The 13,527-nt window shown below is 40.7% G+C and overlaps 1 protein-coding gene across 3 annotated transcripts in view; it reads left to right on the top strand.

Annotated features, from left to right (window-relative positions):
• KLHDC10 (kelch domain containing 10) overlaps window positions 1-10,521 on the top strand; it is a 58,678-nt gene extending 48,157 nt beyond the window's left edge. For all 3 annotated transcript variants that reach the window (XM_032869253.1, XM_032869256.1, XM_032869257.1), the window contains 7 exons: window positions 1,006-1,160; window positions 3,776-3,924; window positions 5,529-5,613; window positions 6,679-6,745; window positions 7,278-7,325; window positions 9,117-9,256; window positions 9,899-10,521. In XM_032869253.1, the coding sequence (XP_032725144.1) occupies window positions 1,006-1,160; window positions 3,776-3,924; window positions 5,529-5,613; window positions 6,679-6,745; window positions 7,278-7,325; window positions 9,117-9,256; window positions 9,899-10,108 (854 nt within the window). In that variant the 3' untranslated portion in view covers window positions 10,109-10,521. The remainder of the gene's footprint in view (window positions 1-1,005; window positions 1,161-3,775; window positions 3,925-5,528; window positions 5,614-6,678; window positions 6,746-7,277; window positions 7,326-9,116; window positions 9,257-9,898) is intronic.
• The last annotated feature ends 3,006 nt before the right edge of the window (window positions 10,522-13,527 follow it).

Genomic DNA, 13,527 nt, shown 5'->3' with positions numbered 1-13,527 from the left:
CCTTGCTTGATGATTCTTATGTTCAAGTTCCTTACTTGTAAAATGGGATTAGTAATATTTCAGAGGGTTCAATAGAAAGTAGCAGATACAGGCTAAGTAAAATGTAGTAGAGGATCAACAGAGGGGGTTTATAATGACGATAGTAGCTTCTGAGCAACGTATTCCACACGTAGTATCCGTTTACCTCACAGCATTTCTGTGATGCACTTACTAGAATTATTGCCGTTGTACAAATGGAAAACAGGATGTTAGAGGGGCCTTAAGGGACTTTACTGAAGTCATACAAGAATTGAAACCTGGCTCTTGCGGCTCCACGGCCATGCTGGCTCTCAAACTATATCAGCTGAACAATTGATTTCTTAAAATGCCATTGAGGTAAAATAGTAGCATGATTTGTGGGGTACTTGTTAGAGAAAGAATGTGTGTGCATGCGTGTGTGTGTGCATGCGTGTGTGCATGTGATGGCAGGAACAGAAGAAATATAGAGAACACCAAAGTTACCAGCAGGATACTGGTGTTTCTTTTTATCTGGTGAAGGATTAAGGTGACAGAAGCATAATTTAAAAGTAGAGATCATTCATTCCCCTGGCAAGAACAGAATGATCCTTTTATCCCTTCATCCAGCGTCCTGCTGGGTCTTTGCTGAGGCAAAGATGATACTTCATTTCCTCTGCTTTGCTGCATACTTGAACTGTCTTCAGTGACAGTGGTGTGCCATAGTTCATGTCCTCCAGTAGTGTTAGACGCAGTATTTCAGGAACTCCACAAACACGTACTGAATATGTGTCACATACCTAACAACGAGCTGGCCTTATGGTTTAGTCTGTACAGTTTGAAGTAAGCCTTTTCCTGCAGAACTTTATAGTAGTTAGATGTCAGTGGTTTGAGTTACCTTCTGAGAGAACATTAAAGCAGACATTTTTTTAGTCTCTCTTGTTCTGGGTTTACATGGGAACAGACCACAGGTAGCCAGTACATAATGGACATGTGCGTCTCCTTCCCCAGTTGTGCTGCATGGAAACAACCTGTTGGTGTTTGGAGGTACAGGCATCCCGTTCGGTGAGAGCAACGGCAATGACGTCCATGTGTGTAACGTGAAGTATAAGAGATGGGCTTTACTCAGCTGTCGGGGGAAGAAACCCAGCCGTATATATGGACAGGTACCAATCTGTGGCCAATCATGGTGGATTTATTAGTGCAGATCTTTCTAGTTCTAGGGACAATGTCAGAATATTTGTTACTACTTTTTTTTTTAAACAGAGAATGAATTCAGTTTAATATTTGATTTTTCAGTTCATTTTTTCAAGAAGATTTTATTTATTTATTTGAGAGATGAGTGAGAGCATGAGTCTGTGGGAGGGGAAGAGGCAGAGGGAGAAGCAGTCTCCCCAGCAAGGGGCTCGATCCCAGGATCCCATGACCGACTGAGCCACCAGGTCCCTAGGGTTTTTGTTTTCCTTAATTTATTTATTTGAAAAAGAGCACACACATGAGTGGGGGGAGGGCAGAGGGAGAGAGAGAATCCTCCAGCAGATTCCCCACTGAATGCAACACCACATAGGGCTTGATCTCAAGACCCTGAGATCGTGGCCTGAGTTGAAACCAAGAATCAGGTGCTCAACTGACTGAGCCACTCAGGCGCCCCCTGATTTTTCAGTTCTGATGTGAAGTCATAATTTGCAGATCTGGTTTTTTACCTCCTTTCCTTTTTTCCCTCACTCTTTATTTCTAATCCAATTTGGGATCATGAGCTAGATCTATACAGAAGTATTTTTTTTTTAAAGATTTTATTTATTTATTGGACAGAGAGAAAGATCACAAGTAGGCAGAGAGGTAGGCAGAGAGAGAGGAGGAAGCAGGCTCCCTGCTGAGCAGAGAGCCTGATGCCGGGCTTGATCCCAGCATCCTGGGATCATGACCTGAGCCGAAGGCAGAGGCTTAACCCACTGAACCACCCAGGCACCCCAGAAGTATTTTTTTTTAATATTTTATTTATTTATTTGGGAGAAGACGGAGAAAGCATGAGCAGGGAGAGGGTCAGGAGAGAAGCAGACTCCCTGCTGAGCAGGGAGCCCAATTCGGGATTCAATCCCAGGACCCTGGGATCATGATCCAAAGGCAGCCGCTTAACTGACTGAGCCACCTGGGCGCCCCTCTACAGAAGTATTTTAAATGTCAGGATGCACCCTGCCTCTACTCCCACCCCCAATGACTTTGGGCTCTACATATGGTCAAGGTGCTGTCATCTCTAAAATGATATTCTTTGGAGAGCTTTCTGACCTAAGTAGTAGAGTAGATAATATCTGCACTTGGAAGGGACTTAATACAGGTTAATCTGAGCTAAAACACAGGTTATGTGGACATTAGTTTCTAGTTAAGATTCCAGTGCTTCAAACCTTAGATCTGAAAAGTTCTATCCAAAAAGATAGGGAGCGACCCTCCAACATCGGCGACCCTTGGAGAGTAATGGGCTAAACTTAAAAGCATCTTTAGCTTCTTTTTCAACTGGCCAACATTAGTACTGATAATAAATACCTCCTGAGCTATGTGTAGAGGTACATACTGGATAACTCTATTCCACTGGAGGAGGCATTAAAACTCTGAGAAATGACCATAACAAAAGCGGAATTTATGCTGACGGGAGTCTGGTGGAAAATGTGACATTTTTAGGACTACCAACTTTAGACATTTTACTTAAGGGGTTCTGGTGCCTTATTTTCATATCTGCTTCTTCTTCCTGAGAGCGTCTTTTTTAACACTGCTTAGAAAGAGAAGCAGCTTTGTGTGGAAATGTTCATGTCCATCATGTATACATTCTTTGGTTGGCCAGGACCCCTAAATGATATCCAGTCCTCTTGCCTATCTAGGTAGAACTGCTTTGTAGTTGAGCAAAGCTTTACCTTTCTTTCTTGACTTTTCTTTCTTTTTAAAGATTTGTTTATTTATATATTAGGTTGAGAGAGAGAGAGTGCATGTGGTGGGGAGGGGGCAGAGGAAGAGGGAGAGAGAGTCATAAGCAGACTCCATGCTGAGCAGCCCAATGCAGGGCTTGATCTAACAACCCTGAGATCATGGCCGCAGTGAAAACCAAGAGCGGGACACTTAACCAACTGCACCACCCAGGCACCCCAAAGCTTTACCCTTCTAGAAATAATCCCTGGGTTCTCTAAAAATCGTTAATCTTTTATTTATTTGTTTATTTTTAGGTATATTTTTTAAAGATTTTATTTTTTAGGGGCATCTGGGTGGCTCTGTCGTTAAGTGTCTGCCTTCAGCTCAGGGCATGATCCCAGGGTCCTGGGATCAAGTCCCCGCATTGGCCCCCCTGCTCGGCAGGAAGCCTGTTTCTCCCTCTCCCACTCCCCCTGTTTGTGTTCCCTCTCTCACTGTGTCTCTCTTTGTCAAATAAATCAAATCTATTAAAAAATTTTTATTTTTTATTCATTTATTTGAGTGAGAGAGGGAAAGAGCCTGAGTTGGGGGAGGAGCAGAGGTAAAAGGACAAGCAGACTCCCCACTGAGCAGGGAGCACAATGACATGGAGCTTGATCCCAGGACCATGACATGACCTAAGCCTAAATCAAGAGTCAGATGCTCAACTGACTGAGCCACCTCGGTTCCCCCCAAATCTATAATCTTTTAAAGGTCTGCTATTTTAGAAGGTTAAAAAGTAGAAGAGAATTTCATGAAGTCTCATTTTGGGGTATTGAATACGTTTGTATTCTTCAATCAGGCGTTAATGAATCAATAGTATTCACCTTTCCTTGCCCTCCAGGCCATGGCGATCATCAATGGCTCCCTCTATGTTTTTGGAGGGACAACTGGCTACATTTACAGCACAGATCTGCACAAACTAGATCTCAATACGAGAGAGTGGACACAACTGAAACCAAACAACCTGTCCTGTGATCTGCCAGAAGAGAGGTGAGGCTCTGGGATCAAAGCATATTTATTCTTTTTTGCTAAGTTTGACTTTTTTCTGAATACTGCTAATACGATTTGACGAAGACTCTTACAGCCTGGTTAAAATAGCCAACTGGCTGGTAGATCCCAGTTCAGCATTAAAGAAAAGTTGTCTGGTTAAGGAATGATATTTCCCCCTTAACCATAGATTTTTTTTCTCATAGTATTTCCTTTTATAATCCATTTTTTCCTGCATTAGGAAGATAGAAACACTTTGAAGAAGAAACCAGTGGTAGCAAATGTAATTAAATACCATATTACAGAAAACAATCACTTTCTAGTTACTTTTTGATTCGCCTTCTTAACTTGCGTTTTGGGATTGTTTGGCTCATTTGCTCAAGCTTGTATACCCAGAGAGCCTGTGGCACTCAATTCCCATAGTGGTACTCAGTGAATATTGATTGGGGGTGGTGGTGGTGATTGGATGGGTGGTTGAGAGGAGGGGAGGACCTTCATTTCAAGTGCCCTGTTAAGCATGCAGACATCACAGGGTGCTCCTAGCCACCTTCTGGGAGCAGTCCTATGTCTTTCACTTTTCTTTCCTGCTAGGACTTGCCTCTTAGAATTAAACTCTGTGAAATACTTTTTTCCTCTCCAGTTTAAAAGCAAAGACAGTAAATACTTTTTTATTCACTTTGTTTAGATGAATCCAGTTATCTCTTCGTTTCCTTTAAACAAAATGGCCTAGAGGTTCTAAGGAAGGCTTTATCTTTGTTGTAGTATGGCAGTGGGCTGATGTTTGCAGAGCTACCATGTGAGAACTCAGGGGGGTGGGCTGCTGCTGGAATAATTTTGATGTAATTTATTTTATCAGCACCAGGGCCTTCAGGGAAAGGAGGAAATAGATTAAGTTTTCAAAGCATTTTCACATGGTTGCCTTCTTAAATCATTTTATGGACACATTATAAATTGTTTCAGCTTCTAGCTAGACTGCTTGGATAAAAGTCCTGGTAGGTGTTTCACATTATAATCACAGTTCTATGTGGCAGAATTTTTCTTATATTTTTTGTATCTATTAAATAAGTATCTTAATTTGAAAGTCCATACTGTGGGGTTTCTAATGAAATGTAGACAGATCACTTTTTAAAATCTCTGTAATAATTTCCCCCTTATACAAAGTTATCACAAAAAGATTTTAGAAAATCTGGAAAAGACAAGTAAAATGAAGAAAATGAAAAAATAAAATATAAATCTAGAGATAGCCAGGGTTAACATTTTGGATCTATCTCTGTAGTCATTTTCTCTGCATATTTGTGTATGTATAAATTTTTCATGGGATTAGAGCCTATCTGCTCTTACATAACTTTTTTTTTTTTCTTCAGTTAATGACATGGAAAGAAGTTCTTGATATATTAACTGTCCTCTCTGCCTACATTCTTACTGGTTGCAAGCTAATCCATTTTATGTTATTTTGTAATTCATTTAACCAATTCACTATTGTTAAACACTTAGATTGTTTCTAACAATTTATTACTATGAATAATTATCCAACAAAAGCCTTATGGCAAAATCTTAGGTAGATCATTTTTCACTTCATTATAAACAGATTCCATGTATGTTTTCAGATACAGACATGAAATTGCACATGATGGGCAGAGGATTTACATCTTGGGAGGTGGTACTTCCTGGACAGCTTATTCCTTAAACAAGGTATATTTAAAAATAATAATAATGAGAGAGAAAAGGACAGAGAGAGGCATGTTTCATACTAAGTAAGATAATTCTCTGACTATAGATACTTGAATTTTGGAACAGTTTCTTAACACCTGTTTTGTTTTTTTTTTTAAAGATTTTATTTATTTATTTGACAAAGAGAGATCACAAGTAGGCAGAGAGGCAGGCAGAGAGAAAGAGGAGGAAGCAGGCTCCCTGCCAAGCAGAGAGCCCAATGCGGGACTCAATCCCAGGACCCTGAGATCACGACCTGAGCCGAAGGCAGAGGCTTAACCCACTGAGCCACCCAGGTGCCCCTTAACACCTGTTTTGTGTTACATGCTCTTTATAACATATGGCCAAACTTTGTCCCTGATATGCTTTCCAGTTGACCATTGTATCGAGCACACTCTGAAAATACATGAAAATTATCCCCGCATAAGCTGGATGGGGGAAGTGATAGTAGCTCGTATGGAGAAACTAATGAGAACTGGAACCACGATGCTCAGGATGTCACAGCTCTGTCATCGTCAGTGCTGTGTATCTAGAAAGAACTTTGCAGGTCTAGGACTATGCATCTGTAGGAAGCTGCGCTCTGATGGGTTTTTATTCATCCACTCCTGTGGCTTTGCTAAATCAACATCTCCCAGGAGAAATCTAGATTAGGCTACAGAGCCCCAGGGCTGTTTTGGCACTTTATTGGTCTTTTTCAAGTTTTGTCAAAACTGCATTCTCATATTTTCTTAGCAACACTTACTTACTTTCTGGTATAAAAATGATAAATGTTTTTTGTAAAAAATGTGACAGTTGCAGAATTTCAACTGTTTTCTTTTTTTTCTGTGATTAAAAAAAATTGGAATCCTATATCTGTTTAACTTTCAACTGTATCATTTAATGTTTTGCCTTCTTTTGGAGTTAGGGAAGATTGGGGAAAGGCAAAAGAAATGAAGACTTTCCAACTAAGAATACGTGTTTGTATAGGCTGTTATTAAAAAATCCGGTTTTCAGGCTAGCTAAAATTACGTGTGTGATTCTTCTTTCTTTTTTTTTTTCCTCCCCAAGATCCATGCCTACAACCTTGAAACGAACGCATGGGAGGAAATTGCCACAAAACCCCATGAAAAAATAGGTAAATTTAAAATATTGATTCACTTATCTTTAATAAATGTATTTTAATTTTTACTTGTTTTGAAGGGGGGAAAGTACTCTTATTGAGTTATATGACAAGTAAAATACGTTATGCTGGTCCAATTATTATTCTTCCTCTGTAATTGTGCAGAGACTTTTAATGGGGATTGTTGCATTCTGTGGGAACAGGGAAATGTGGGTGGGTTAGGAAGCAGACACTTGAATCAAGATCCACCCATCTTTTTGTGGGTAAAAGGACTTGGAAAAGCCACTAGTAACTCCTTGCCCTGCCATCCCGTTTTGTTCCCCTGGCACCTGAATGCTGTACGGTTACAGTGAGACTTGGATGGCTTTATTTTAGTGTGAAATAAGGAAGGATTGGAAGGACCAGTCAGTGTTTGCTTAATGCAACAATGGGCTTGTTTTAAGTATTTAAGAGTTATTCCTAGTGTGTCTTTCACCATGGCACATCAGCGTTAGTCTTAGTTTTTCTGTGAATAATGGAATTTCTGTGTTTATTATGTGTTTGGCAGGATTTCCTGCAGCCCGAAGATGTCACAGTTGTGTTCAAATAAAAAATGGTAAGGTTTCTAAAGAACATTCTAGTTCCGTTTTTATAATTGTATGTACTGAGAATGTCTTTATGTGTATATAAAGGGCATAATTTTGAGAAGAGTCTATTTCTTATAGTTTAAACTCAAGAGAAATCCGTAAAGTTATGCTTCTTTTAGTGGTTTTCATCAGGTACATGAGTGGGGTGTCTGGGTTCCCTCAGTTACTAGAGAACTCAAAGACTGGCAATAAATAAGCTTTTCTTATAAGGGCTGACCTTTCAGCACCCCACCCCAAAGCTGTCTGTGGTTATGGTGGGTAATACTGATAATCTTGACATATAATTAAGACCTCGGTGGACATAGTATTAAAATTACAGTAACTCCTTCAGAGTGGTATTTCATAAAGTTTATTCTGTGCTCTGTCTGATGCCAAATAGGACTCTTAGCTCATTCTTTGGCTGTATTACAACAGAGGCATTGTATGGCTTCCCAAAGCAGCTGTGCCTACCTCGTCCGAGTGTTATAAATGACTCCTCTTTGGACAACCCTCCTGTCTTCTAATTTACAGCTTATTTTATAGTTTGGTACACCCTCTTCCATTTTTCCTGGGGGGAAGGTGTGTATAAGTGAGTTTGAGAGCCCATATCCTTTCAGCAGTTTAGTTGGGATTTAACTAGGATTATGCTGCCATCTCCAGTACAAAGCTGCTTTTTATGATGCTTCTGCTTTCTGGATAAGATGTGTAGATCGTGGCATTGTTCAGCTTTGCCTCTCGAGGAAGCAAAGCTATACTTTGCCTTGGCGCTAAACTTTTCTTGAATCTTAGCCAAAAAAGTTTCCAGTGTGTTTTATAGTTTAATTAAGTATTGGCTAGAGCTTGACCTAGACCTGAATGAAGACATCTCATTTGATCCATTGAGGCCGGATACCGTACCAGTGGAATTCAGTCTTAGTTTGGGGCATTTCATTTGAATGTTACAAGCTGACCAGTTATAACTATCTAACTTTACAAAAACAAAACAACAACAATGATGAAAAACCTTTGATTTTGGGGAAGGTTGAAAGAAAGAACTGTGTAGATCAAATGGGACGTCACACTGTCCTCCTTTGGCTAAAGAAAGCTTGGAAGAACCACTTTTATACCTCCGAACTGAACATTGCAGTGAATGTTTCTCCTCAGGTTAAATGTCTGCATAAAGGACATTTGTCTTTATGGGCAGACAAATATCCATCCTTTCTAGAACATTATTTGAAAGAAGAATTTGCAAACTGGTGGCCTGCAGTTATGTTGTGTCTGGCTCGTATGTGTCTTAAATTTTTTTGGATTAGCAGATAACACTTAAAAATCAAAATGTTTCCCTTAGGAGAAAAAAAAAATCCAGATTTCCAGCTTCTGTGGAAAAATCAGAAGATCTGGCTGTTGTGGGCCTTAAGTTCCACATGGTATCAGTCAGCTGGCGCTGCATCACCATCTCCCCCTTTAGAGTGTGTGCGCTCCTGTTGGCTTATTTTCCCTGGACCTTCTTGTTCATTCACTTCCTGTGCCAGGTACCTACAGGTATTTGGATTTGAGGACCCAGACATGGAGCCTGCTTAGAGACTTGCATCCCTAGTGCTAGCAAAGATCCCAGCACAGTGTCCGTACTTTACTGAGGGACATGACAGCAGCCGGAGAGGACCACCCAGCCACAGTCATCTGTGCTGGAGGAGATGCACAGAACTGGTCCCCTGTCAGCTCGCCGGGTGATCTGCTACGAAACATGCTGTTGCCGTGTCTCTTTTCTTTTGTGTAATCTGGGGTCTCTCTTTTCTTGACAGATGTGTTTATTTGCGGGGGCTATAACGGAGAAGTGATCCTGGGAGATATCTGGAAGTTGAATCTGCAGACTTTTCAGTGGGTGAAGCTCCCGGCTACCATGCCCGAGCCAGTTTATTTTCACTGTGCAGCTGTTACCCCGGTAAGTTTTTGTTTTCTTAACCTCCCGTACATAGTTGCAGGTGATAAGGAAATCTTTTCAGCAAAGTTAGCAAAAGAAAAAGATTCTGCAGTTAGCAATCTTGAGTTAAGAATGGGTTTCTACAACTTTCTTCAAGACAAAGCAAGCTCTCCCTCTGAGAAAAGGGGAGAGAAACCATACACACAGTTTAAAAGCAATAGAAATGTGAAAGGAAGTCTGTGTGTGGCATTCAGGCCCTGGCAGGGACAGAAAAGCTGTCTTCTGGGAAGGCAGAATAGCTCTATCCCCACGAAGCCTGTTGTTAAAGATCCCATTAGTTTCACGAAGGCGAGGGCCTTTATTTTCATCTTTGTATTCCCAGTATTTGGCACTGTGAATACTTCATATAATGTTAGTTTAATGTTTGCTGAAGTTAAAAAAAAAAAAAAACGGAAAGAAAAAGAAAAAAGCTACAGTTTTCTCCTAGTAACTCATTCATCACTTAAACCTTTCTTGGTCTCTGTTGGAGTCGGTGAGAAATTCTTTTTTGCTTCACCTCATCTCACTTTGGCCTAGTGGGCAATTTCTGGCTGACTCTTCAGCCTCAGCATCTGTTTCTTTCCCATTTGAATTTATCCCCTTTTGACTGCCATTTGTTCACAGGCTGGTTGCATGTACATCCATGGAGGAGTGGTAAACATCCATGAAAACAAACGGACTGGGTCATTGTTTAAGATCTGGCTGGTGGTACCTAGCCTGCTGGAACTGGCATGGGAGAAGCTGCTTGCGGCCTTCCCTAACCTAGCAAACCTCTCGCGAACACAGCTTCTGCACCTTGGACTCACACAGGGACTCATCGAGCGCTTGAAATGAGGATTTCTGGACTGTTCATTGATACTGGAAATGTTAATTTAAAGAGACTCCTTTATTTATGGGCAGTGTAGAATGTGCTACAAAGAGGATTGGTTACCCTGATCAAGGCCTTATTCAGAAAATACATCAGATGCCTTTCTGTACATTGGTTTTAAGTTTATGGAAATCTCACTTTCCCTTGTGCTTCTTTCTTTGCTTCTCTCCCTCCTGCCCCAGTACACACACACACACACACACACACACACACATTCACATACTCCCTCTTCCTTGATGGAGTTGAGGGAAAGTCTGAAGGTACCTTAATAATGTTGTGAATCAAGATAGGATAATTTTTTAAAGGAACTCTGAAATTATGACCATGTTAGCCAATGCTCTACAAATTAAAGAAGCATCATTGACAAAAAAAAAAATAAGATTTTTAAATATTTAAGTCTAGCCACAACAATGAGAAGTTTCGGGATAGAACAAGAAGGCTAACCTTGAGAATCGTGCGGGTCATATGCAAACCCAGATGTTTAACTTACTGTTTTCCAAGATGCTGCTAATTGAGTAGCTAGGTCTGGTGGCAGCACTGGTTGACGTCTTGCTGCATAGATACCCAAACCCATCCTTTGACTTTGGAGGAAAGTCAAGCAGTTCAGCAACTCTTGATTAGTGATTTCTTTTCTCATCCTTATGGTGCCAGCAGTGGTTAGATTTGGCTCGTCACAAGGCTTCTGTGTGTGTTGTAGTCGTGTGGTTTATTGTGGCTCTTAGAAATTATGGCACCAAGAACGTTTTGAATCAAGGAGTTTATGGTGGTCAAAGTTCTTCGTTGTGGGCAGTTTCAGAATTCTTCTGTGCTTATTCCTGGTTTCAAGTATCTCTTTGACTTCTCATGGGAGGACTTGTAGACCCTAAGTGTGTGGCATAATTGCCATGGGACATAAAGAAGCTTGTAAGAGGCCAGAGAAGAGCAGGGCAGGGAGGGCCTCGGCGCCAGACTGTGAGGCCCAACGGTCATATTGGCCACTTCCTTTTCACAGCTGTTTCTTTTCTGACACTGGGCCACACACCTGCCATTTTCTCAGGCAACAGGTTTTATCTCTGGAAAGCCAACTGGTCCTTGATTTTTCCCTTAGTTTATTGTCTCCCTTTTTTGTCTGCTTTTAATATGCATGGTGCTGTGAGTAATTGTCTAGTTATTGGATAAAAGGTCTTGGTGAGGTGGGGGAAGCCATAAGTCATCCTTCCCGATGAGCTAAGTATCATTTTAAAAACTAGCATGAGGAAGGAATGAAACTGAGGATCATTAGTTTTTTGGTGTGAAGTTTTAGTTCTGGGTTTTTTGTTTTGTTTTGTATTTTAACTCTAAGAAAGGAGTGACCTAAATTTTCACTTCTTTGCCATCAGGCTGCTAGATAGTTGAGCAAGTCACTGAGATGTGAGCATTTGGAAGTCCTCAGGTGTTCGCCAGGTGCTGCAGGCGTACGAGAAGGCACAGTGCTGATCATCCCATCGGTCACCTCACGACAGGAGGCTCAGATGGGAGATTTGGGACACATTTTTTCCTTTAAGTGCCTCTTTTCCACTTAGCTTTTAAAGTTACTCTTCTTTTTTTCTTCATCCCAGAAGGGATCTCTTTAGCTCATGTGTGGATTTAAAATCACTTTTGAGTTGTGGCTAAAGTTACCATCCATTGTTGAGTTCCGGGGAAGAGAAAACTGTGGTCTCTAGACTTGGACTTCTAACTTCCATGCCTTATTAGAACATCCCACCCATGTTGGGTTGAGTTCATGGTGCCCATAGTCTGCAAGGTCTTAGAATACCACTCCCCTGTGAGTTTGGGTCCTTTTGGGGGGACTGAGGGGTAAGGGCCAGAGGAGGAGAAGGAGCAACTCCTCTAGAGGACCCCCCCCCCATCTTGCCATGACCAAGTCTGTTTGACATTTAGCCTCTTACCACCCACTGCTTAGCTTACTCCAGTGAGGAGCTCTCTCCAGAGCAAGTCAGTTTGAGCAGCGCCATGAGTTCAAGACAAGGCTTTGCTGCATGACTCCAGCCTGGTCTCTGGATATTTGGTGGACTATATCCAGTTCAATAAGCTGTGCTGTCTAGGGTGGTAAAAGGATTTTTGTCATGGATTTATATAGGGACCAAAGCCTGAATGCTCAGCCTCTGTTCTTATCTTCCCATGCTCATTGGGAAATAAGCAGATCTCTAGCTTTGCTACACTGGAGAGCTAGAAAGAGAGTCTAGTTCAATCCACACTTGCTAGCAAAAAAGGATTTAAGCCTTCTGAGGGCAGTCTTCTTTGAGGTAGACTTTTGGAGGCCTGACATCCAAGACCTTGTATGTGATGTTTTTATAAAAGTACATATCCTTGGTCTAAAGTGTCTTCTTTTACTATAATACTAGTGAAAAGGATGTGGTGTGACCAGCTCAGAGTGCTATAGAACCGCACATATGCACATGTTCTGGATGCCAAATGAGACTGTGTGTATGATGACTTAAATGTACATGACTAGAATTTTATATAGGGGGTCCCCAGCTGTTTAGTATACCTGTAACCAGCGCCCTGAATTCCTGACACTGTTACTTGGTTTAGGAAAGTTTATGCCTGCTGCTTCTCTGCCTCTTTGAGGCACTCCCTGCCATCTCACTGCAGTCCTGTAAATTGAAGTGCAATATATAGAAACACATATGAATATATAAAGATTATATATAGGGTGTAACTACAAAGCAGGTAGACTACTTTTTTTTTTTTTTTTCTTTTTTAATCTGCCTTGGGGAAGCCAGCTCATTGCTTTTAGAGTCAGCTTATATCAAGAATGTGAGATGTGATCAGCTAGCATAAACCAACTCTTGGTCAGTCTGGATCTTCAAGTCTGTGTTTTCTTACTCCAACTCTTAAAGACTTTTTATTCCTTGGGCTAGTTAGAGTTGAGACTTTTCCCCAGTCATCTTTGTACTATCTCATGTGTACGTATTTTCCTACATTTCTTTGCCCACAAAAAGAGAAGTCTACCTGTAAGGAATTTCCTAAATGGAGAATTAAAACCTAATATTTAATACTATCAGTTCTCCCATGTATATACTAATTTATCTGTGAACATAATATGTTATTAAATGAAGACAATGATGCTTTCTTCATTTAATAAAATATTTTCCACATTCTGGAAAATCTATAAACCAATATAGAGTAGATAGAAATTTTAACTGTTCTTCAGGGGCCAAACTGAAATCCTTTCCACTGGCAGAATTTTTTTTTCAAGGCCCTAGTGACTTGGTGTAAAAATGTGCTCTAAATTATTCATTTCCATTACATAGATAGATTTAAACTTATAATAATAAACATTAACTTTTCTAAGCAAAAGGTTTATTAACAGTGACCTTTGGTTACCCAGGGTAGCTAGGGTAAAGCACAGATAATTGAAATT

The sequence above is a fragment of the Lontra canadensis genome, unplaced genomic scaffold (assembly GCF_010015895.1).
Source record: "Lontra canadensis isolate GAN:19392208 unplaced genomic scaffold, GSC_riverotter_1.0 scaffold2, whole genome shotgun sequence".
Lineage (NCBI taxonomy): Eukaryota > Metazoa > Chordata > Mammalia > Carnivora > Mustelidae > Lontra > Lontra canadensis.
This window is presented reverse-complemented; position numbering and strand designations above follow the sequence as displayed.